At 46.8% G+C, this 25,623-nt stretch overlaps 1 protein-coding gene across 1 annotated transcript; it reads left to right on the top strand.

Annotated features, from left to right (window-relative positions):
• LOC135310939 (protein ELYS-like) lies at nucleotides 1–25,623 on the top strand. Its single transcript, XM_064440063.1, has 24 exons — nucleotides 1–121; nucleotides 1,328–1,581; nucleotides 4,350–4,530; nucleotides 5,939–6,146; nucleotides 7,417–7,533; nucleotides 8,493–8,577; nucleotides 10,558–10,708; nucleotides 13,149–13,281; nucleotides 13,369–13,550; nucleotides 14,025–14,167; nucleotides 16,749–16,839; nucleotides 16,927–17,016; nucleotides 17,179–17,319; nucleotides 17,403–17,411; nucleotides 18,095–18,190; nucleotides 18,958–19,051; nucleotides 20,532–20,655; nucleotides 20,785–20,841; nucleotides 22,054–22,200; nucleotides 23,353–23,540; nucleotides 23,712–23,856; nucleotides 23,951–24,064; nucleotides 25,076–25,223; nucleotides 25,309–25,623. The coding sequence occupies exons 1-24, from the start codon at nucleotides 1–3 to the stop codon at nucleotides 25,443–25,445; spliced, it is 3,156 nt and encodes a 1,051-aa protein (XP_064296133.1). The 3' UTR covers nucleotides 25,446–25,623.

Genomic DNA, 25,623 nt, shown 5'->3' with positions numbered 1-25,623 from the left:
ATGCGAGACCTCGCGGCTCAGGTAACGAGCAGCCTGCTGCCGTTTCCCGAGGTGACCATTCAGGCTCTTGGGGAAGATGAGCTCACCCGAGGTTCTGTGCTGCGTGGGCGGTTTTCCAGAGGTGAGCCTTTTCCTTGAAATTGGGTCTTGCTGTGAAGTTGTTACTGCCTGGAGGTGACCTGAGGCACGGGGTCACAGTATCAGCTGTGTCAGGTTGGTGCTGCTCAGGTGCGTCAGGTTTTGAGAGAACAGAAAGGATGAACTATGACAAAATGATGAAAAATGTTAACATTAAAACATTAGTAGAGTTAAACTTTGAAAGGACAACAGCCTGCGCCAGTCTTGAGCTATTAAAATAACACGGGCAAGTCAGTGAGCCCTCCTCAACTCCTAATTGAATGAAAGGCAGTTTACAAAAAAGTCCTGGTGTGGTTTTGGGCTGTATTTATTTGTACCATCATAACATCCCGTGCAGAACTAGTTCTCCCACAGTGTTAGAGAGGCAACCCCCCCTGCTTTTTCTTTCCTAGCCTGACTAAAAACAGAAGGAAGAGGAAAGCCCTGTTAGGCGCTGCAGCCAGGTTTGCAGAGTATTTAGTAGGACGCAGAGGAGTGTCCCGGGAGAGCTGCTGAGAGCGGCTGAGCAGATGAGGTAGCTGACTTTGTCGGTGATCTGAAGGTAGTGCTGGGGGCCTGCCTGGGTGTCCGGGCACCTGTGAAGACCATGTAGAATCTCTCTGTGTGACTGTAAGTGCAGTAGTTGAGTTAATACTCCCTTTGTGTTGGAAGTAGTTCAGTGAAACTAAATGTGCTAACTTCTCTCTGTGATCAGCGCGTGTAAAAGTTGAAATTGGCTCCCGCAGTGCCCATTTTAAGGTAATTCCTTGTTGAAGTCCAAATCCCTGCCCAAAGTAGGCGTGTGTCAAGCAAAGTTAGTAAAGTAGAAAAGAATTGGCTGAGATTTTGCCATATTTGAATTATGCTTTAGGAGATGTATTCTCATATGTATTTAGATGATTTCTAGCAAAACCAAGCTGAATATGGTATAAAGACTAGAGACCAATCTATTGTAATCTTTATCCCAAACAACCAGAATTCTTCAGTGCAGGAATGCCAAGTCCAAATGCAAAATAATAAGGTGGTTCATTTTACGATGCATTGGTTGAGGATTCAGTGGGTGATTTTCAATAATCGACTGGAATTCGGTAAGCCTCTCTTGCTCTGTGAGGTACTTCTGTTGAAGCAAAGGGGCAGTGATTGTGATTTTCCTGTTGTTTTCAACCCTCTCTTGGGAGTTTGCTTTAGCCAGCCTTTTCTCTTCTTCCAGGGAGAGGTGGCCTGGCCTGGCTGGCGTGTGGCCCTCAGCTGGAGGTCGTGAGCGCTGTGACGGGAGAGCGGCTCTCTGCACACCGTTTCAGTGGAGCCCGTGAGCAGCCTCCCACCATCCGCGTGGTGAAGGAGGTTTCCTGGCAGACGGGAACGGGGCTGCTGGTTGGCTTGAGAGAAGCAGAGGGAAGTGTTCTCTGCCTGTACGACCTTGGAACATCAAGCGTGGTTACAGCAGTACTTCTGCCAGGAAGGGTAGGTCCTTTTTAATGGGGGAAACGTTGTCAGGTGCTGCATAACGCTGTTTCAGGAGCAGCTTTGGAGCGTCTCTTTGCTAGGACGTCCAATTTCTCTACTGTGTCATCATACTGTCACTGCAGAGTGTCCAGTCGAGAGCACCTTGATGTGAAATCGTGGGGTTAACGGTACTGTTATCCTTTGAGTTTGCTGAGAGTCAAACAAGTTTTCTGGTTTTACAGTAGAGCACGTAGTTACCTAATTCTCCACTTTGACAAAAAGGCCTTGAAAACTACCTTTTTTTTTAGCCAGAGTGACAAAGAACTCGTCCTCACCCTGCCTTTCGAGTGTTGGTAACATACATGTCCTGAATGGTTCATTATGTCAGAAATACTGTCTTTAAAATATCTCAGACTTCCATGGCTGTGCTGTAGCTGACTTCGGCACATTCCCAGGAGTCTCGGACTAGCAAGCAGGTGACTTCAGAGCAAAGCACATTTTTCTGTTGACTTAGGATGGGAAAAAACAGGCTTCACTGCGTTACCTGGCAGGTGGTTACAGACTGACTTTCAGCCTGAAGCCCTTGAACCTCTGCTTATTGCATATGGTGCTTGTGCCGGTGGGATACTCTGGTGTAATGTTGCTAATTTTCCCTGCCTTCTCTAACCCATAAACTCAGATGACGTCCTTTCCCCTCGGCTCCTTATCTGAGTGTAGACAAGAGTCACCTTAAGGTAATGGAACATCAAGGTTCCCTCTATCTTTACCACCTTAGAATCTGCGACAGATAAATACTTCCGTATTACTCAGCTTTCCAGAGCGTGGTTTGGTTTGACTTGCTAGAATCCAGGCGGGGTTTGTTTGTCTGTAGCGCTACAGTGTGATTGCTGGCAGTGAGCGTTTGTGGGGTGGTGATTTCTAACGAGCTGAGCTGGGTTGGTGCTCCGCTGTGTGGGTTTGCCGATCATCCTGATAAATCTCAGCGTTTGAGATGGAAAGGCAAGCTGTGTGCTGACATAGACGTGCAGTCATTCAGACTTGTAAAAGCAAATCTGAATTGACAACATTAACGGTATTAAATTGGTTTATAACGGTTGCATGTTTCAGAGCTCTGGAATGGTATTTTCCCCACTCTTCCTGGTTTGTGTGAGGCAGAAGGGCAGCATGCAGAGTCAGGGAGCTGAGACAGGATTTCTGCGTTCGTTCCCAGAAGGAGCTGGCAGCAGTGTAGGAGAGTGTGCAAAGCCAGTGCCTGGTGCCGTGGGAAAATAGGCAGTTCCAGGAGCTTCTACAGGGAAAACTGAAGCATTAAAACTGGGAACCTGTATGCAAAAGTGGAAAAGGTGGATTTGGGGCCAGTTGTACAACAACAAAACGAGACCTTAAAAGAAAAAAAGTTAACAGCAACACGGGAACTTTGGCTGATTCCGCAGCACGATAGGTGCAGTGTTTCTGCTTTCCTCCTGAGAGTCATCAAGGCTTGGAGCAGCAAGAATTCGAATAATCAACGCACTTTTGGTGGTGCTTTGAGTAGCTGAGAAGATTGGAGATTTCATCTGATTTCCAGGAAGTGTGAAACAATATAAAGTTGTCTCAAATACTGCGGGCACTTCTAGGAGTAGAGTTCTTGTGGCCCAGGGGAAAGGTAAATTCTGTAGCAGATTGCCAGGCAGCGCAGTCACAGCAAGTGCTTGATACGGGAGAGGAGAGAACTTTGGGGCTTCAAGGTTTGGTCAATTTTTCCCCACCTCTGGGGAGAAAAACCAATATATATAAAAAAAGGACTCCTTGTGGTGCTCACTGCTCTGTTCCATTGTCGTGTAACAGGTTGCTGTTGATGTAAAGCTCCCTGGTGTCACTGTGTGACATTATGCAAGGAGGCTGAAGGGCAGCCCGTGTTCTTTTGTTGTGGAGCCTTAGTGCAGGAGCCCTCACGTGCTGGTGTCTCTGCTGGAGCAGTCAGGGCTGTCCCGGGAGGGGCTGCAGGTGCTGAAAGGTCTGTCTTCATCAGGGCCTTGTACTAAAGCTGCTGGCAGGCGGCTCCGCGTGTTACAGAGCAGCGTGCGCTTCTCCTCAGCCGGAGCTGGCTTTTGGCGAACCAGCTGCTGGGCTTTTTGCCGCTGTTTCGGCACTGAAAACTTTTCTGCTTTCCCTGGTTGCTCTGTTGATTCTAAATGAGGACTGGTGTAACTTTCCCTAAGCTGGTATCTCCCTTCCGCTCTCTGTAACAATACTCCCTTGCCGTGGCAGCGGTGTGTCTCCCCTGCAACTTGGCCGCTGCCGCGTCTGACTGAGAGCCGAGATTTGCCCTAGTACCTGTTTGGCAAAGAAGGCGTGGGCTGTATCCCAGTGCTGACGGGCTGGGAGCTGTGGGAGAGCGAGAGTGAGTTTGGCCTTTCTTACTCCAGTCCCTTAAATACGGTCAAGTTTCTTGCATTTAACGGATTTTCTGTGTTGTCTTCGAGTTAATGGTTTCTAAGTAGAAAATGGAACTTGGTAAGCTGTAATAATAGACTGCACCATTGCAGTTGGAGTGAGCTCAGCGAAATCCCTGCAGGAAACCCAGTAAACGGAAGGCAGTAACGGATTTTTGTACAGGACATTTTTGGGGGTTGGTTTCTTTGTTTGTTTTGTCTGGATATAATTGGGATCAATGCTGTGTTTTTAAGTCTGAGAAACCTGTATTTACTTTCTTGCTTCTGATGGGCTGATTCTGGCTTCACTTTTGAGTGATTTCTATTTAGCTTGTCAAAGAGCTGAAATACTAACTTGTAGTTTTCCTGTAGGTAACTGCTGTAGAGCCCATAACTAACCCCGGAGGAGCCAGCGTGAGGCCTTGGCACCTGCACCGGGCTCTGCAAGGGTTTTGTGGCGTGGCAGCGGTGGCGACAGATGTTGGTCATCTGCTTGTGGTGGACCTTGGTTTGGATGATCTCTCTTGCAGTCAGAGGGAGAATGAACCATCGGGTGAGCTTGCGGTTTCTAAACTTGAACAGAAAAGTAAGAAAACTTGTGTCTTTTAAATCAACAACACGCATCCCGCTTTGAAGCTACTGCTGTGCAGACGTTTATGACTGCTGATTACAGGTGGCGGTTTGACATCGTCTGGCCCTGAAAGGATTAAAAATGGGAGTGGCTTCATACTCCTCCTAAGGTTACAAATACCCCCTCCCACCAGGGTCCCTCTGTCACGGTGATTCTCGCCAGTGAGGGGTAGGAATCTGACCATCTGAGTCGGTGCAGCTGCCTGACAGGAAGGTGTGTCGGTGTCGTGGTTCAGCCTCAGCTGGCAACTGAACACCCCACAGCCGCTCGCTCACCCCCCCCCCCACCCCTGTGGGATGGGGAAGAGAATCGGACGAGCAAAAGAACTTGTGGGTTGAGATAAGCACAGTTTAATGATTACAATAAAATGATAATGATAAATGATTATGATAATAATGACAGTAATGTTAATATAATAAAAGGGAAAAGGAAGGGAAAGGGAAAAACAGGGAAAAAAAACCACGGAAACACGAACGATACAACCGCTCACCACCCGCCGACCGACGCTGCCCGTCCCCGAGCCGCGATTGCTCCCTCCCTCCCCCGGCCAGCCCCTCCCAGCTAGCATACTGGGCATGACGTTACATGATATGGAATATCCCTTTGGTCAGTTTGAATCCGCTCCCTTAGCTGTGCCCCCTCCCCTCCTGGCTCCTTGTGCTCCCAGCAGAGCATGGGAGGCTGGACATGTCCTTGACTAGTATAAGCGCTACCCAGCAACAGCCCAAACATCTGTGTGTTATCTCAACAGGTTTTTTTTTCCATGCTAATTTCAAAGCACAGCACTATACCAGCTAGAGTGAAGAAAATTAACTCTATCCCAGCTAAAACCATGACAGTCGGACGTGCCCTATTTCTTGGGAATGTTCTTCTGCTTCTGTTCATTGACTTGGGGCAAAGTTTAGGCTTGTTTTTTAAAGTAAATATGCCTTACCAAAATCCCTGCATTTGACCAAACGGAACCTGTACTTGGTGTACTCGGATTGCATATGCTGTTTTTGCTCTTACAAGAGTGGCCTCGGGAGCTGGTCTCACTTCAAGTAGCTTCACCATGAGGCCCAAACTCCTGATGTGCAGAGCCCAGGAAGAATTTGTCTATGGAGGTTACGCTTTCACCTGGTTTTGAAATAGGAGCGAGGATACCTGTCCAGTCAGAGAGTTCCTATGTGCTCTGAATGCGTACAAAATGGGAAGAGCAGACAAAGTATTGCATCAATGGGTATTTTGCCGGGGACGGTAGAATTAAATCATACATGTTGTCACGTCAGTGTTTCAAATGCAACCTGAATGGCATAACGCATTCCTTTATTGTGTGGTTTTGTGCGTGCAGGTCTAACAGTTGTCACTAGAGCTGCTGCTGGCGTTTCACAAGGAAGAGCAACCGTGAGCAGAGCAGGGAGACATCTCTGCCTTCAGTTACAGTGTCCTTCAGGAACAGCAATATCGACCCTGTGCTACATCAGCAGAAGCAACCAGCTCGCCGTGGGTTTTTCCGATGGCTCCCTGTCACTGTGGAATATGAAAACTCTGCAGCGGGAGTAAGTCGGCCTTTGCACTTGGTCACGCCTGGAGGTGCAGGGCTCTCAAGGCTCTGCTTGAGGAGGAAGTCTGTTAATTTAAAGAGCCCTTTTTCAGGGAGGGAAATGTGGAGTGTAATCTTGGCCTGTTTAGGAATCCCCTTCTGAAGTAACCATTGAGCCATACCTGGATTCAGTGGGCCGCCTTCTCCCCAGCGGGCTGGGATTGTTCTCCTTATTGTGCCCGTGGGCTGAGGAACTGCGGAAAGCTCCCTTCTCTGGGTTCTGTCAAGCAGTCAGGGTGTGAGAGAGCTGCTTTCCATAAGGCAGTTTGTTCCACCAGCAGTATTCAGTGACAGCAGGAGTTGTGTGTGTTTCAATGAAAGAGATTGTAGACATTATTTCTCAGAACCAGCTCCTGCAATGAGGGCACCCATTGAAAGGCTGAAGTATGTTAATGATGGGATTGTGGTGATCATATTCTTTAAAGCGTCCAGGTTGAAAGGAGTGAGACATGAAGGATCAAGAGCTGATCTGTGGCTGAAAAGACATTCTCTCCCACATTTCAGCCTCGACCAAAAGAGGGGATTGACCCATTCCAAGGCAGCGATGCATGGGAATGAAAGTCTGCTTGGAACACTTGGAGGTGGAATAAGGGTCATGTCAAGGGATAAGCAACAGAGAAATTAGGGAGATGATTTCAGCTCTGCCAAAGAGCAATCCCCCCTAGAATATTTGACCCAATTCAGATAGGGATTCACGTAAGCAAATCTGCAGTGACTCACCGGGAACTATTGGCGGCATAAATAGAGAGTGGAGGGACAGTGAGGTGGCAAGAATAGATTGTGAAGGTGCAAAGAAGGTTCAGAAGTCTGGAGGAGAAACGCTTTAGATAGTCCAAGTAAAGAAACAAGACACTACTGGTGTTTGGCGCTGTTTTCAGCTTGTGCAGAAGAGAGGCTGCATTTTCAGTTCAATATTGAAGCAGGCGACAAGAGTAGGAAGAATCTTTTGCCTGGCAGCTGAAGGAATCCTTCCTGCTCCTCCTCCGCAGGCAGAGGAGGAGATAAAGCCAGGTTATTGCCCGTGATGGACAGTAATTTCCGCACCTCGTGGCTGTTGCATCAAAAGCAGTCGCTCCCGTGACTCCCTTGTTTGAGATGGGAGTGGGACCTTCTGTGCCTTGAGGAGTAGCACGTCAGGGGCTCTTTGCTCAGAAGATGCTTCTCCCCTTCTACAAACAGGCAGGGCCACCAGGCTCACCTGCTTTCTGTTTTTGTTAACCCTGCAGGCACCACTGTCAGCTTGAAGGAGGAAGGATTCCTGTCTGCGCCGTTACTTTTCAAGAGCCTGAGCATGATCCTCGCAACTGCTGCTACTTGTGGGCTGTTCAGTCGACGCAAGAAAGGTGAATAAAAGCTTACTATCGGCCACTGATTTTTTTTTTTTTTGAGTATTTGTTCACCTAGAGTTGACCCACGTGTATTTGTTTTGTTGAATTAGCCGTGCAGGAGATTCTCTCCGGTATGGAAGGGGCTGACGGTGCGATTTGTACAGGATGTAACAGGGATGGAGAGGGACCTACTAGTTCCTCCCTGCTGAAAGGCAGCAAAGTGACAGTGGCTCTATTTCTGTGCTGGCATTCTTAAATGGCTTCCTTTGTTTCCTGATGACTGCTTCACGATTTGCTTGATATTCACACCGTGGTATTAAAATACCATGGAGCGCAGTGGAGGCTGCAGCTCCAGAGCACTAAAGGTGCGGATCCACCAGCCTGCTGCCCCTAAAGGAGGAGGTGACAGCATGGCCGGTTCCCTGGTGCCAGCCTGAGCCTTGGTGAGCCAGCTCAGCTCGCCTGGCAGGGAAGGTGCTCAGCAGCCAAGTCGGTGGTTTCCTGCTGGGCTAATGACTGAAAGGAGGGTGTGGAAGGTGCCGTGTGTGCAGGGGAGGGACTGGAGCTTTGGTGGGAAGGGAAGGGGAGAAAGATCTGCCCCTTTCAGCATCAGCAAGCTATTTACTCAGCTCGGCTGCTCATGGAGTGGCAATCTTTTTCAGTTTGACTGTAAAGCAGTTTTGATTACGAGCTCTTCAATGCCAAGAACTGTTCCCAACCATTTTTATTCCATAGAACATCTTGAAGCTTCCAGATTGTATGGGTAGCCTTTGCCCCAGAAGCTGTTAGTGTCCAAATTTCCTCCTTTGTGGTTTAGCGGCTAAATGTGACCAATTCTTAGGTTTTGGGAAGGGCTGTTTTTCTTTTCAGCAAGACAGTGCTATTCAGGAAACCTCAGCCTAGATCTAAGGAAAGGGTAACGAGGACTATAAAGCAGCTTTGTAACCAAATGTCATCATTTGTACCTTTTCCAGTGAAGGCGATGCCGTGAGTTTACATCTGTTGCAGTTAGCGTTCGCAGACAGGAGGCGCTTGGCTTCAGGACAAGTCATGTACGAGGTAAGACGTGCACGTCTGTGAAAGGATGGAAAGAGTCCTTTTCCCTAAGGGAGTATCAGTGAAGTTGGCAGGGGGAATATTGACCATGACAATTCAGAGATGACTTAAAAAGAAAGAATCTTTTGCTGAGTCTTCCCGGGCACGGCCTTTGTCCATACTTTTTGAAAAGAAGTCGTACAATTTCATACCGCCGTGTCGTGTGTTCCAGCCAGGGCCGTCTGCAAAGAGCCCGTATAAATTCAGTTCCTGAAGAGGCAGCAGCTTTTACAAATAAAATGATTCTTCATTTAAACACCAAGTGAATGGCATGTAGGAAGAGAAGACAGGGCTTTGAGTAGCTCTGTTTAACCAAACTGCAGAGTTGAATAAGGTTCTGTCTGTCTCCCTTCCTTAAAACACGGGCGTACAGCTTTATTCTGTTCCGGTCTTCAGGTTTAAATTCTTGTTTTGCCTTTGAGCTCTGTCAGCAGGACTTCACATGACGCTCACCTGCAGGGTCTCTTCGGTGCTAGTCCTGAAACTTAGTAGCTCTAAAGAGAACTCTTTCTACTTTTTGGCTGCGTTACCTATGAACTCTGCTCTTGAAGCCAGCAAAATACGCAAATACAGTAAAGAGTGGTCTGATTTGGTCAAAAAAGTATATGTAAATTTTTAGAAGTGGCTCCAAAGAGGTTGTGTTTAAAATAGAGATGAACTAGCCTTATCTCTCTGTTATCTAACAGATAGAAGACGCGTTTTTAGAATGTATAATTTTATTCAGTGTTACGCCTGAAACCCTTGCAAAATCTTTTTGATGGGAAAGTAATCTTAATTCAGAGCATGTCTTTCCTGTTGAGGTGCGGTAGGAGAGGATCTGTGCTCTACAGCCTTGATATTTATTAGTAGTATTTCCTAGAATGGTTAAGAGAAAGCTTGCCTGTTCTCAGAGTAGGTGAGTTAAATGTAACATATCAGGTCATACGAGAATGGATTGTCTCATGCCAGTTCCTTCTAGAGCTCTGAAACTTTAGGAAACTTGGGTAGAATGAGGTACAATCAATTTTTTTATTTTCTGGTAGGTTTTTGGAGATTTTTAGCTGCTTAGCTTTTGGTTTTGTTTGGTTGGTTTTTAATTGTAGAGCTGCTCTTTGTCCACAATCCACACACCCATGTGTTGTAGGGTAGAGCATTTGACCAAGTGCTGTATTTGGAAAGACAGTATTTCAGTCAATGCTTGCTTAGCAAATGGTGGTCTCAGAGGTTCCACACAATCCTGCTGGAGTTTCTGTAGGTCTCAGATTAGTTTGCTGACTCTGTAGTAATTCGTGCCCCTAAACGCCTTGCCCACGTGCATGCCATGTCTGCCGTGTTGTTTTGCTGTTGGCTGCACTTGGTGAAGGAAGGGAGGCATATTTCACCCATCAGTCCCTGAGGAGGTGAGAGGAGGAGCTGGCAGGAGCTGACGTGGTTTGAGAGAAGGCTGTGACTCAGTAAGAAGTTCTCATGGCTACTCCCGAGGGATGGGCATTCACTCTAGTGGTGTGTGCCTATAGATAACGCCTCGCAAGAGAGCTTTGGCTGCTGGAAGGCCACGACTCCTCTAACTTCATCAGTTCTGTGATCAAGTCATGGAACAAAGCGCTTTGCATGCCTATGTATGGCATTATTTCAGATCTCTCTTTCTAGATAAATAAGTAGGTTTGTGAAGAAACCGGGATGGTGCAAGGAATTCTGCAAAACACATTTAGAACCAGTAATGCGAGGGAAATGCTCAGTTCTGAAAATGTGCAAAGCTTTTACGACCAAACTTACCCGTTACGGTTTGACACTTAGTTCTCTTGCGTGTCAGCTGTAGTTTCTCTTTGCCATCAGATTAAGTACCTGGGAGAGATACAGTACAATATGCAGGTTCTATTAGACATAGACATTCTTTCCTACTGAGGTATAATGTCTGCTTTTCTCTCAGAATGACCTTTCTCTCACCTGTGATTTTTTCCGCAGCGTTTGGCATCCTGTGTTGAAAAGTACAGTTTGGATCTGACGGGTGGAGCCTTTCCCTTGAGAGGGCAGGGCAGCAAGGCCAAGTTACTCAGCTGTCAGGCTGTAGAAATCTTTCCCAACTGCATTGACAGAGAAGACAGCGTTGATGAAGGTTTGTTCCTGATGCCCGTGTTTGGTGATTCTAAACTAAATGGTTTAGGCATCCAAGCAATGAATGCTGTTCCATACCCACAGCCTGAAAGTCTTCAATATCTGTATAGACTAACTTCTTGGGCTTATTTCAAAGGAAAAACTGGGTGCTTAGGTTCTGTGGGACTTGTTAAAATAAACCCTATTTTTCCCTTCAATGCTTGCTGACATGCTGTAGCGATGTATGGTGGGGTCACCTCTATAACGCCTGTCAGTCATTTTATTCCTCCAGCTCTCATCTTTGAACAGTAAGATCATCCCCTCCATTGCTTAGGAATGTTCCCTCAACTTTCTTTTTTCCCCTCTTCCAACCTATGCCTGCACCTGCATCCATCTGGCGGCCGGTCAGGAGTGGTGTTCCCCGGGGCTCGGTCCTGGGGCCAGATCTGTTTGATACCTTCCCCAACCACCTGGATGAGCCGGCAGTGTGCCCGCGTGGCCAGGAAGGCCACCAGCATCCTGGCTTGTATGAGAGATAGTGTGGCCAGCAGGAGTAGGGCAGTGATCGTCCCCCCCTACTGGGCGGTGGGGAGGCTGCACCTCGAATCCTGTGTTCAGTTTTGGGCCCCTCACTACGAGAAAGACACTGAGGTGCTGAGTGTGTCCAAAGAAGGGCAGCGAAGCTGGTGAAGGGTCTAGAGCACAAGGTTTAGTTGGGATCTTAGGAAAAATTTCTTCACAGAATGGGTTGCGAAGCAGTGGAACAGGCTGCCCAGGGAAGTGGTGGCGTCACCATCCCTGGAGGGAGTTAAAAGATGTGCAGACGTGGCGCTGTGGGACAGGGTTTAGTGGTGGACTTGGCAGTATCAGGTTTACAGTTGGGCTCGATGATCTTAGGGGCCTTTTCCAACCTAAATGATTCTACGAGTCTATGATCTGCCTGTGCACTTTGCCCTCTCTGTGTCTAATAGGTTCCTACACCTACAAGCTCTTAAAGCAATAGCTTCTGGCTTCCCTTGTCCGGATCGACAGTTAAAACTCCTCTGGTGTCTTTCATTACCTTGCAATAATGAGATGTGCATCTCTGGGTTTGCACATCCAGTGATGCTCTGAGCACATCTCTGAGCCGGCTGCAGTGATAACTTTCACAGCCTTTTGTTTGGGTGTGTGAATGCCCTTCCCTCTCTTCTTACTGGCCTTAACTTATGTCTGCTGTTACAAAGACGACACTGGCATGACTTTCTAGGCTATTTGTGTTTATTAGCTTTGTCTTAGTCCTGAAGAGGCAGCTTCCACCTCTTTTGGGGTGCCATCCTCTAACAACAGCGTGTCAAAATCTAATGAAAACCCCTTTGATTTTTTTCCACCTGTGTCATGATTCTGAGGAGAGGGCCTTCTAAAACCTTGTCAAAAACAACCAACAGGCGCACCCACCAAAAAACCCAAACCAAAACCAACAAAAAAGGCCCTTTCGGTCCCCTTTTCATGAAGTCTGAGGCACGGAAAAATGCTTGTCATTTTTCTGATGGCTCCTCATTAGCTTTGATCCAGAAACTATTCAAGTTGTGGGCCCACATGAGCTTCTGTTGGATGTGGGTTGAGGTTAGAAATGAAGCTGGCTTCTGATTTATGAAACTAATTGACATCTTCAAAGGCAGTTTCAGCGGCTCACACAAGTGAAAGGGCACAGAAGTTCACGATGAAACACAGTAAAGCGTGGGAGGCTCCCTGAGCAGCCCTGATGAAGTCAGCAGAGAACAGAGACCCATTTTGCCAAATGACCTGTCTCCTGGTTCCCTGCTCTGTCAGGGTAAAGGATGCACCCCCCACTTTGCTCACATCTGGAGAATGCCTTCTCCCCAGAGACGACAGACCATGCCACTTCTTGAGAGAACCCGAGTGTAACATGGTCAATGTTTGATGTTAAACCCTTTGTTCCAACCTCCTGTTTGTTGGGGTTGGGTTTTGGTGTTGGTTTTGTGTGATAATTGTGTTCTTTCATTCTGACTGTGCTGGAAAGGAGCTATTCGTAACACTCGTAATCGAGTCGAATCTGGAAATTAATAATGCCAGCTGAGTGATCAAGTGTATACGACAAGTATTTGTATGCTTTCTAAAAGCAGCAATGTATGTTTTCCTAGGGTGGTGGGTTGTTTTTTGGTTTTTGTTTTTTTTCTAACCATCTTGATGCACTCTTACTGTATGGGAAACTTGATTACCTGACAATTGTGTATTGGATTTGTCTTAGGACGGACACAGGTTGAACTCGCAAAGGGGGGCAGCATGACTGAAACCTATCACAGAGGTGATGCTATGGTGTACATTTTTAAAATTCTTCTTAGTCAAGTGTTGCGTTTCATGAGTGACGTAACAGAACGAAGCCAAAATAGAAAGTGATGTTTTGAAAATGTCAGATAGATTGTATTTTCTCTCAATAAGAAACAATGTCTTGTCTTTTCCAGTCATATCTCCTGGCACCAGTGTCTCAGTCTTCAGCTGGCAAGTGAATACACGTGGCCAGGGAAAACCATCTACTTATTTGGGTGTATTTGACTTGGACTGCTGGTATCAGGCTCAAATGCCAGGCTCACTAAGGTAGGTTTTTATGAAGCTGGTTTCAGTATCCCTCCCCGTAATTCATTGGAAAGTCGGCGTTTAGCTTCTGCACTTGTTTTCTTTCAGGCCAGAAGAATCCCTTCAGGACTGCCCCTATTTTGCACTGTGGTCACTGGACGCTGTGACAAGCACGACTGCTCCAAACCTCCTTCTGGATGTTGTGGTGCAGGAGCGCAGCCTAAGCTGGAGAGTTCCTCCTTCTTATCCACAACCTGAGCTGTGTTTTCATCCAAGCACCTATAATTTTGGTAGGTATTACACGGCTTTGAGTAGTGATAAGCTTAAACCGAGCTCAAATGCCATTTATTGGTTCTCCTGTTCACTGTTTGTCACGCAAAAACCCAACCAAACCGAAACACCCCAACCCCCCACCCACCCAACTGTGATGACGTTGTACTGACCAAGTGTGTGCTGTTGTGACACCTGCCTGACAGGCGGCTGGGTCTGGGGGTTGGGTGCTTCTGTAACGCAGCCCGTGAAGTGGTGCTGGTGATCAGATGAAATGACTCTGGGCTGAAGCTCAAAGCGCAGCACCTCGATAGCCCCAGGGGTAAAACTTCTACACTCAGCCATTATTTTTCTAAAAAAGGCTGTAAGTGATGTCATGAGGAAAACGGGTACTCAGTTGTACCTTTCCAGAGGTTGCTGTGACAAAAATGTAAACTGGTGCTACCATCACGGTGAGAGTATGGAATGTTGTTCAACGTTCATTGTCTCTGCAGATGGCACGTGCCTGCTGAGCTCTGGAGTTGTTCATGTGACGTGCAGCGGCTTCCAGAAGGAGGTGATCTTTTACTGTGTCTTTATGGAGAATGTCAAGAGATGGACCTTTCCTAAGCTTTCCATGGCGCTGCTTTCGGTGTCAGGGACCATTTAATGCTCCTCCTGCCCATCCACACATGTAATTGCAACTGTACCCTGCCAGTTTTATGCAAATGGTGATGTTTGAGGTCCCCTCTTGGGAGTGTAAACCCACCGTTGCCTCCCGTTGAAGCACGATCAGGGCCTGAATGTCTAGAAAGGAAGAGAGCGCTGCTGTAGGAGCAGGAAGAGAAAGTCGGGGAAAGCTGTTCCTTCTCTCTCATCAATGAGTGCAACTGCCTGCGTGGTCCTGAGTTTGGGTTTTGATCCCTGATGAGCTGGGAAAAGGAGGGCAGACTGGAGAAAAGGAAGCATCGTTCCCTCAGAACAACCTTCCCCCCGTCAGTCTCTCAAAGCATGAGGTTCCGTGCAGGAGCTGACGATGGGGGTGTCTCACTCGGATGCGAGTGGCTGCGAACATCCGCTTGCGGCACTGTACCTGATCGTTTGCTTCCAAGGACGTGGGCTGCAGCAAACAATTGCTGTTGGCAGCTCTACCCGATGACTTCCCTGTATTTTCCCTTCATCGGTCAGCTTTTCTGCAGCCTCTCAAAGCAGATCTTCACCTCTGTAGCCTTTGCCTTGTGCTACAGGTGCCCAATTGACTCCTCTGGGACTGCCTTCTTGTTGCTGCAACACCTCAGTCACCTTTAGCTCGTGACACCCGCCACCTTCTCTCTGCTTTATCCCACCGCAGTGACTTCACCCCCCTCCTTCAGAGGTTTCCCATTTGCAGGGCACCAACCTTTCTCTCTCCTCTGAAGGATTTCCATGAGAGATGCAGCCTTTGTGATGAAGAACCCATCTTCACCCAGGCAGGCTCTAAGCAAAATGCTCAGCACGCGAGTCATCAGGCAGAGGAGCACTTGGTAGGAAGGGGAGAGCAGTCTTTCCCTGCCCTCATCTTCCTCTCTACTGGATTCCTCACCAGATCTGTGGGGGTGCGTTGGGGCAAAGAGCCCTTGTGCACAGTGTGGTAGCTAACATGAACGTCTTGGCAGGTTGGCCTGGCCCATCGGCTGTTTCTTTTGCAAACCTGATGTAGGCTCTTCCATTCAGATTGGGTGATCTGATGTCAGCTCCACGTTGGAAATAATTGGGAAATGCAGAAATTTGTCATACCCTTTGCTGAATTGAGACTAGATCATTCAGAGGCTTGTTAGGGATTTGAGCAGGAATTGCTTGTGAATGTGAGTAAGACAAATCTCAGAATTAGGGACAAGAAGCTTGGTTTGGGGTTTTGTTTGCCACCGTAAGTTGTACTCGGTGTGTTTCCTTGTCTGAGACTGGTTTCAGAAAAAGATGGAAATCTGATGTGTGTATTCGAATGTGTAGAAATGGCTTTGAATGTGATGATTTTATTTAGAAGGGAAAGATACTTCTGAATGTGCTTAAAAAGCCAAAGAAAGAAGCAAACAAAAAGCAAAAGCCCTAAAAAGGAAAATTTGATGAGGGCTCAGTCTTGGGCCCCTCGGGACAAGAAGGACATAGAGTTGCCGGCGTGTGTCCAAAGAAGGGCAACAAAGCTGGGGAAGGGTCTGGAGAACAGGTCTCATGAGAAGAGGTTGAGGGACCTGGGATTGTTTGGCCTGGAGGAGAGGAGGCTGAGGGGAGACCTTATCGCTCCCTGCAACTGCCTGACAGGAGGCTGTTGTGAGGTGGGGGTTGGTCTCTTCTCCCAGGTCACTAGCGATAGAACGAGAGGAAACGGCTTCAAGCTGCATCAGGGGAGGTTTAGGTTGGATATTAGGGAAAATGCCTTCACTGCAAGGGTGGTCAGGCCTTGGAAGAGGCTACCCAGAGAGGTGGGGGACTCACCATCCCTGGAGGTATTGAAAAGACATGTAGACGTGGCACTTGAGGGCCTGATTTAGGAGACATGGTAGTGTTGGGTTGACAGTTGCACTCAATGATCCTAGAGGGCTTTTCCAACCTTAAGGATTCTATGATTCTATGTTTCTATGATCATTTCACCTGGAAGAAGTACCAGAACACCAGCTGCACTAAGCTACTCCTTAACAGTGCACGTCTGTGCCTGCCTGTGCTTTGCCCTTCTGAAGGATCACCACAGCATTAGAACACAGTGTTTGAAGCGCCTAAAACTGAAACCTATTAGAACATCAATGTTTCACTTCTTTTCTGTCATTTTGGAAAATGACAACTTAATGTTTGGGGTGTCGTAACTCCTTCATGTCTTCATAGCCTGGAAAGCTGCTTGATCTTGGCTTCACTGCTTCCATGCAAACGTTGCAGAGTTCTGTTTGTTCTGTCCCCTTCGCGCATTCCTGATGGCAAACTTCTCTGCACCCCATGTGCCATGGGTATAAGCAGGGCATGTTGCTGGGAATAGTTAATTGGAACGCAGTAAATTGAGAGGATAATGCAGAGGCATGCAAATAAAGATTAGAATTAGCCTTTGGGAAGTTGTCATGTCAGGGGGAAAATTCCATGTGCTCCTCACAGCAACAAGCAGCCCAGCCTGTGATGCCTGAGTGAGTGTAGGGTTAGAAACAAGCACTTACTGTTGGTGGTTTGGATGTTGAAAGCAGGTAGGATTCTCCTTTGATTTTGCCTGTTACTTTTAGGAGGAGCAGTTAGAGGCGGTCTTGTCAGCTGCTGCCCAGACAGGTTCTGTAGGGCTTCTGACTGGCTGCATTAAGCTTTGGACATCTAAAGGTAAGACTTGTTATGTTTTTTTTATGTTGCATGGTTTCTTCGTTTGGAATTCTTGATTCATTTCTTTTTTGTTCTCTCTTTTTAAAGAGCAGCCAAGTTCTGCTGCTAATTTACAGTTGGCCCTTGACTGGACGTGGAGCAGAGTGATCTACACAAAAGGCGCATTTGACCGAATCTGTGAGTACTAGTGCAGCCATGCTGCAAACCTAGAATCAGTCTTTCCAGTTGAGCTTATTCAGTGATCTGCTGGTAGATGGTCTTGCCCGCAGATCTGGAAGTGCACTTTGAAACTCTGCAATGGCTCTGTAGGCTAACGATTTCATACCTGTTCTTGAAAAGGTGTTGCGCTGTTTGACGGCTCCTGCAGCTCCACTGACCCGCAGATGTTACAGGCTCTGCAGCACCACCAGTTGCTTTTGAGCAACCTTAGCACAGTCTTGAACTGTTTTCTAACAGAGGCACAAGAGCTCTCTGGAGAAGGTTTGTCACAGTATTTCTAACTCTCTGGTATGTCTTATGAAGATTTGGAACGATGCTGGGGACTGTAATTGTGGAAAGAGGAGCTTCTGTTGGTTTTGCTGATTGGCAGAAAGTCAAATGTAGCGGGGAGAAGGGGCTTAAATGGGAGGGGTTGGGGCTGCCACGTAATGTGCGTTGAGTTCAGGGCAAGAGTTTGTTGGGGAGCTGGTGCGAGTGGGTGGGGAGGCTGCGTTCAGCAAGGAGCTGTGCAAGCACCCGGCTTGAAATTACAGCAACGGGATGTGGCACTGTGACAAATACTCCCTTTGATTGTCAGCTAGCAGTGCGTGATTGCATGCAAATATTGGATTGGAAATTACTAAAATCAGAGAGGAAGCCTAAATGAGTAACATGTAAAGTGAGTTGCATGAGTTTCTGTAGCTGTTTCTATTAGAACTTGTTCCTGGCATATTGAGGAGAAAAGAGAATGTCCCTTTGCTAGAGTAAACGTCTCTGCTACGTGAAGAACAGGTGCCTTATCCATGAGTGGATTTAGTAGTTCCGACTTCACTTCTTTTTATTAAACCTTTAGTGAATCTTCTTCTTTGTAGGGGTTGCTTGTGATTGTGGGCTTTTACTTCAGAGAAGGACGTGATACGGAGTGAAAAATGCACAGGCAAAGATTTCTACCGTGTTATTTTTCTACTTTCTCTTTAGTGCAATGAGGGGAGTTTTATAAAAAACAAAAGAAATTGCACAGCAACAGTCCTCTTAAGCTTCTTTTCATGTTTTGCAGACTTGACAAATAAGCTGGCGGTGACCAGCCTCACAGCTTTGTATGCACGAGTGCTCCTCTGGTTCTGTGGGTCCCGCCTCCTGCCAGAGGGCTCAGGTAAGCCTAAACTGTCACGCGTCTGTAGCAGTCAGTGCTTCCTATGAACACGTGCTTCCCCATGGTTTTGTCAAGGCTTCATCAATACCAAGTCGTGCCGGTTCAGTGACAGCAGATGCTGAAGTTCTGCTGCTGAAATTGAGATTTCACTGTTTTTTCAACTACGTCGTGCAGAATGATGCCAACAGTTTCTTTCCGGGGTGTTTCTCATAAACAGCAATAAGCCTCTGAGGGAGGGAGTTGCTCGTGCCCACAGCTTGAAATCCTTGGGATTGTAAACAAGTAACTCCTAAAGCACCAACACGGGAATGCTTGATTTTACAGTAAAAGCCTGACGTGCGTGTTTTGAACTTTTTACGGATTGTTTGAGGAAAAAATACACCTTGGAAATAGTTCATCATTTGGATGGGTTATAAATCCTGTTGTCAGCCTTAACTGTCTTACGCATGTTCACGTGACACGTTTAAAAACCCATTTCCTTTGCGAACTGGGGGTTTTTTTTTAGAGTGAACTTCAGCTGACACTACATGTTCTGGATGCTACATCACCTGTAAGCTTGAAATGGCACTTAGGACAAGGAGGAATTGACTCCTGTGTCATAGGTCTCTTTTAGCAAAGGCAGAAGGAGGATGGGCTTCTTTCAAAGTCGGAGGCTTGCCTGTGCTTTTGATGCTTAGCTTGTGTGTTCTTCTGTCTTTTTAGTCAAAAACTGTAGGTTGAAAATGTGATATGACTTCTTTAACTTACTTCTTATTTATTGCCTGTAGGTGATGAGATGCGTTTCTCTAGACCTTTCTACAATTATCCTCTGATTCGGAGCTACTACGCTGGTCGTCGACAGCAACTGGAGCGTTTATCAAGGTAGGACGTGCAGGAAAGCTCTAGAGCAGTTCCACTGCAAATTCAGAAGCGGCAGCAAGTGGTTTTTCCATCAGCAGCTGTATTTGCTACGCTTCATGCATTTGCTGGCAACACTCTTGACTGGAGTGATGCGCGTGTCCTGCTGAACAGAGAGGTTCCTTTCCCGTGTTGAAATGTTGATATATACCTCTGCTTAGTGCCCTTTGTTGGTATCATCATTGTTTTGACGTGCACGTAATTCATTGGCAATTCTGTGTCATTTGTTACCACTGGAAAAGGTCGTGTGGTGAGGACAGGATCAGTCACGGCCAGGTCAGCAAGGCACGGCCTTTGCAGAGCAATTGTTCTGGACACAGAAGAAAGCATGTTTTAGAAAAAAAAAAACAAAAACAAAAAACAAAGCAAAAATAATCTCTCTCAATGACCAGTGATAGATGGCGATAAGGGGATAGGCCCAAATCTCCTACTCCCAAGCACCGCGGTGTCATTGAAGGAGATGGGCAGAGTCACATGCAGCTGGCACGGCCAGCGCTCTCCTGGCTACTGGATAAAAGTCCCTTCCCCACGGGAACTCCCTTTCCTGGGCTGGCTCACGAGCATAATGGTGATGTGCCTTGGGTTAGGTGAGAACAGATTTTTCTTTGGCAACTGTTCTGTAACCTAAAGAAAGTCCTCAAGTAGCCGTGGCTGTGGCACCGTGAGCAAGGTGCAGCAGGAGGAGTCCAGGTGGAAGCTGCTCTATGTCAGGCGTTGGCTTTCAAGCTCCTCTTCCTGCGCGTCCTTCTCGGGTAACTCTCGTACAGGCTCACGGGCTCCTTAGAAGCACCACCTCCAGCGTGCTGCTTCTGCTCGTCCTCCTCGGGAAATGAAAGGCTGGCATCGCAGCCCGCAGGAGCCTGCGATGGGCTTCTGAGGAATGCAGTGTTTCACAGGCCAGCCCTCCATCACTGTGATGGCACGTGCAGAGGCGCAAACGTGCTGCTTCAGGTGATACCAGAATTCAGCTGTGGGCTCAGCTTTCTGACCGTGACTGTCTTTCAGTAACAAAAGCGAGGTGCTGAGACCAAAGCCTGACATTGCCGTGCTGGGGTCTCACCGCTGTGTGTGGGAACACTCCCGCTGGGGGCGTGAGGTTTGGGGTAGCTTTGCTTACACTGCCCTTGTATTACAAGTAATGCGGCACAAAAGAAAAACTGAAAACTAAAAGGTCGCTGCAACTTTCCCCTTAATAAGGGAGCTTTTTGGATTCCTATTTGGAGCTCCTTTAATAATTCACTAGGATCTAATGAGCACCTTTCACCTGACTCCGAAATTTCTTTCCAGTCGATTTCAAGTCACGATCGTGCCTTTGTCTGTTTGTTCCTTTCTTGGAGTCGTGGGAGCTTTAGCTGGGTTTGTTTTGGCTGGAGGAAATCTGTGACACCGAGAGGCCGCAATTAGTGTTTTCCTCTGTGCAAATCCTCGCTATGTTTTGTTCCAGAGGCAAACGGGACTCTGACTGCCTGATGATCGATGGGATGGTTTCCCAGTTAGGAGACCGAGTTGAGAAGCTGTGGCGGAGAGATGAAGGAGGAACGGGGAAATACCCACCTCCTAGCTTATGGGTGAGTGTTGTGTTCGCTGAAGGCAACAACAACAGCCACAACAAACCCCAGCCCCAGCCCAGCCCTCCCCCAAAGCCAATGATTTCTCAAAGAGAGGAGTTTTAAAAAGCTTCTACCTTTTCATTCCAGGCACTGATGGAGCTCTATTTGCTAGAAGGCGTTGAAGAAAGCCACAAACATGCAATCGTATCCCTTGGAGTTATTTCTGTTACACCTCCAGTATACGCGCATCAGGGGTCTGAAATGTCTGTCACCTACGTGTTCGATGCATTTTCTAATTTGTGCTTCAAACACACTCGGATGAACACGTGTAGTTAAGAATTAAGTCGCAGACAGAAGCATTGTTTGATTTCTTTGTACTGTGGATTGTTTAGGAATTTTTGAAATGTTTTGTTGCAAAGTCTTTTCTGATGTGAGAAAACAGGTTTACTAAGCAATGTTAAAGGTAGAAAGCCCCCCTAGATTTTCTCAAAATGTAAACTGTTTTTCATTTTTGAAGCACCCACAGCTGTAGCAAACAGCTGCTTCCTCGAGCGATGCACTGGAATGTGCTGCTTCAGAGCAAAAGGATTTCTGACAGCGGTTTACCAGGACCTGATGTTGCTGAAATCATCCATTTTCCAGCACAGCTAACAGGGCTTGCTTTTGTGCTGTTACAAGTGCGGGCACACAGAATAATAGAGAGAGAGAAGGGAAAAGTCATTGGGCAGAAACTGAATTTTTAAGCTGCCGAAATACACTGTGTTGCTTTGGTTGTTTGTTGCCTGACCCGAGAGGGGAGCCTAGAGAGCAGGGGCTTTAAAGCTGTTGCACCCCGGAGCCCTCTGATGAGAATAGACCCCCCAAAACAGCTGTCAGAAAGAGAAAACGACACTGCCGATGAGTGATCCACATACTGGTTTAAATCCAGTTTTAATCATCCAGAGCTAAGCTGTGCTGTAAGGACACCCTAATTTCACTTGTTTTATATACGCTGGAAAGGAGGGAAGAAACCAGCTGTAGAATTTGTTTGCTTTAATAATCAAGCATTGGCCGTTCTCGTGTTTTGAATGTCCAGCTGGTGGCTCCAGTGACTAAAGAGGGAGCCTGTGTTTCCAACGGGACTGTTTAAATATCAAAAGGCAACCTTTCTGAATGCCTTAGAGAAATCAAAGAGTCTGTCTTTCTGGTTATTTATTCAGAATGCAATTTTGTTGTCAGGACCTGACTATCTTCAGGTTGCAACAGCATGAAACGGCAAGACTAATACATGAGTATTTTCTGCGTCCTACCACTATGATATTCTTATTTCCTTTTATTATTTATTCCTATTATATTAATCATAGGAATAATATTATTTCATTTGATAAATTGTTGGTCTTGCAAATTTATTAGCCTTAATTAGATACTTGATATCAGACAATTTACTTGCTGCTAGACATCATACATTCCTTTCCGAACAAAACAGAAGCTTCCGTCGACTCCTTCGCAGCTGCCTTTGCCATCCCTTCGGGCCTTGTTAAGCTTATTCAAGGATTTTGGCTTCTAGACCACAAGGACTATGAAGTAAGCATGTGACAGTTTAGTTAGGCATACGTTGTAGTACAAGGCTATGATCTAGCAAATGACTTTAAAAACCTGGTGCTTAGCTAACAACAGGTGATAAAACATGGGAAGCTTCTTTTGTAATCCTGCTTCAGCGGCACCTTCAGCAATATGTGATGATCTGCAGTTTGGTTTTAATTGCGTTGACAGGAAGTGGATTAAGACAATGAAGAAGTCAACGTTAATGCTTGACGTGTGACTTGCCAAAGCCGTCTGTTCAGGTTGGGTGGTTTGGGTACTTTAAATAGTCAAATGACCATCCTAGCAGCAAGATTTGAGACTGAAGACCGCAAAAGTGACTCTTCAATCTAATTCATGTTCCTTCTGATGCTGAAGGTTGCTCTTTGCCTGTCACAATTTTAATACAACCTGTCTGGGAGAATAACTTGTATTTATAAGAAGTGATGTTTGCCTATGGGGATTTGGTTACCCTAGCCGAGTGTGAATCACTCCTTTTCAAAGACTCTGTTTTTTTTCTGTATGGCTAACTGATTTTTTTTTCCTGCAAATAGTAAAGAATTTATATTTACCTGTCCGGTATCAAGGACATTCACCCTTACTGAAGAAACTTTTGAACGGTTTTGTTGTGTGCTTGTGTGTCCAGTCTGATCCCCTCTATACAAAGAGGATGTGGCCAGGCTGGAAGGGGCCCAGAGAAGGGCCACCAGGATGATCAGAGGACTGGGAAGCTGCCATACGAGGATGGGCTGGGAGAGCTGGGTTTGTTCAGCCTTGAGAAAAGGAGGCTCAGAGGGGATCTCATCCCCGTGTACCAGGGCTTAGGGGGCAGCTACAAAGAAGGTGGAGACTCCCTTTTTACACGGAGTCCCATAGAGAGGACAAGGGGGATGGACACAGGTTGCTCTTGGGGAGATTCCGACTGGCCACCAGAGGGAAATTTTTCACACTGAGGACAGTCACCGTTGGAATAATCTCCCCAGGGACGTGGTTGACTCGGCCACGTTGGACACCGTCAAGAGTCGTCTGGGCAGGGTGCTGGGCCATCTTGTCTAGACTGGGCTCTTCCCAGAAAGGTTGGGCTAGATGATCGCTGAGGTCCTTTCCAACCTGGGATTCTGTGATCTTAGTAAACCTTATCTCCAGCTTCGGCAGAACTCCCTGGCCCTGCTCTTTCACCCAGCTACAATCAAACCTGTGTCGTGGCAACACGTGAGAATTCTTCGGTCCCTCATGTGCCAAGGAGAGCACAGGCGAGCCCTCAGATACATGCAGGTGATGAAGCCACCGTTCTCAAGCAGTCGTGAAGAGCGGCTTTTCCTCACTGTGCTGTTGTCCAATAGGTAAAGAAATATATGCCACCATTTTGGCATTGAAATACTGTGAAAGGTGGAGAACAAACACTAGAAATCACAATCCCCTAAATTTCCTTTAAACTCTGAGCACAATAACTGTGGGGCATCTTTTTAGTTATACTATTAATACGCCTTTACATCTCAAAAAATTAACTACAGGTGCATGGTGGAGGCTTGGGCTCTGCTGCAGGAAGACACCGCTCAGTTAAAGGAGGAAGAGCTATTAAAAGACATGTATGACATCTGTCGGGGGATGGGACTAGTGGGAGACTTCCTGAGGCTGCCTTTCACAGACTCTGAACAAGTAAGTGTGGGCAAGAGGAAAATCTGAATCCCTTCTTTGCCAAGAGAAGAGGCAGGGTCATCATATATGTTTTAAAATGTGTTATTTCTCATAGAAGTGTTTGGAGAAATTTTTACGGATTCATGAGATTCTTTTAGCCCGGCACCTGCAGCGTGCCAACTGTATGGCAGCACCACAGCTGAACCAGGCGATGAACGTTCATCTCATGGTAAGCGTAAAAGTCCTGCCAAGTGTGCCAGTTTCTCTCAGGGGTTACTGACCGGTTTAACAGCGCTCAGTAAGAATCCTGCTTTCTTTATCACACCCTTCTTTGAAATACTTGCAATAAGCCTCTGCACCTTACGTTACAGCTGAACCTAAAAGTTGAACAGAATGTGTCACTACTCCAAAGCTACCCCGTGCAGTTGGAAATTCTGTGTTCCAGGCTGTTGTTGACTCCACTTCGAACAGTTTGTTTGTGTCTGAGGATTAAATAAGTATCTCCTGTCAGCCACTCTTACCATTCAGATATTCAGCGACGTACGTTATGTAGCGTTCAGAAGATTGGAAGTTGTTTGGGTCACTGTGGAATGAAGAGTGTGTTGTATGTCATCGCTGGTATCTCGCACGCAACTCTGGGTGCCAACCCACAGGCAACGTTTGCATCATGGGTTGTTCTTTTTATTATTTCCTCAGGTTATAGCGTGAGGTCTGCAATTCCACAGCTTTCGTTTTACCACTTTTAGGACAGAAATTCTTACCTAACTTCTGAGTCTCAAAGTAGCCAGGTCAAATTCTGTGTTATGTGAACTTCTGTTGTGGTTCTGTGATCCATTTGCTGCTTTCCGGAACCATAGTTCTCCAGGGAAGCAAACTTGTGGGGTGGTTCCGGAAGGTTTAGGTCCTGCATTTGAAAGCTTCCATCCCGGGGGAAGGGGTGTGTAGGTAGCTTTCTCTTCCTCATTTTAATCCTCACTTCCTTTTGTCCAACGTAACCCGCCGCTGCCCTGGAGATTCAGTCACCTGGGGCAGTGGCGTTTCAGGAAAAACAAGGGAAAGGCTGCTGTTTTGTCAGCCGCGTGAAACTTGTGGGTGCTGACAAGCGTGTCAGAATGAGATTCTGCAGGGTGCCGGCATGGTTTTAACTTAAAGTTGTAGGTTCTGCTATTATTCTAGTCTTCCTTCCACTTGGCTAAATATACAGGGTGAAACTTCTTGCTTTACGCTTTTTGTTCACCAGAATGATCGTGCTCCTCGCTGGAGACAGAGAGCAGTTGCCAGAAATTCTCTCTCAGCCCAGCACGGCAAGACCCTTCCTAGAGGTCAGAGGCAGCTGGCTGTAGAGAGAGCCAAGCCTTACCATCTGCCTTCGTCCGGACCAAGAGAAGGTAATTTTTAGGGGGGGAACATAACGCACAACTCACCATCGCTTTGATTGCACAAGGCTGATCGTTTTTCCCTCGTGCTTTACAGCTGCAAGACCAAAGCCATTCTCAACAGTAACAAAACCAGCTAATGCAGGAAATGTGGATCCAAGGGCACCTTTCAGCAGTCGTGTGTTGGCCAAAGTTAGAGAGTTATGGGTAGGAAATGAGCAGAAACCCAGTTGAGAGAGAGTTTTTCTGTTATGATAATGTTTGTTATGCAAAATACATATATTTATATTATGGTAAATATGTTTAGAGAATTTAAGAGAGCTGAAACTAAAACAATGATTACCATCAAGCTATTGGTGTACACATCTTGCTAGACTTGATTGTGTGATCAAATAGTGATCTCTTCCCACTT

This window comes from Phalacrocorax carbo, unplaced genomic scaffold (assembly GCF_963921805.1).
Source record: "Phalacrocorax carbo unplaced genomic scaffold, bPhaCar2.1 SCAFFOLD_32, whole genome shotgun sequence".
NCBI classification, from domain to species: domain Eukaryota; kingdom Metazoa; phylum Chordata; class Aves; order Suliformes; family Phalacrocoracidae; genus Phalacrocorax; species Phalacrocorax carbo.
The sequence above is the reverse complement of the archived record's forward strand: the minus strand, read 5'-3'. Positions and strand labels throughout refer to the sequence as shown.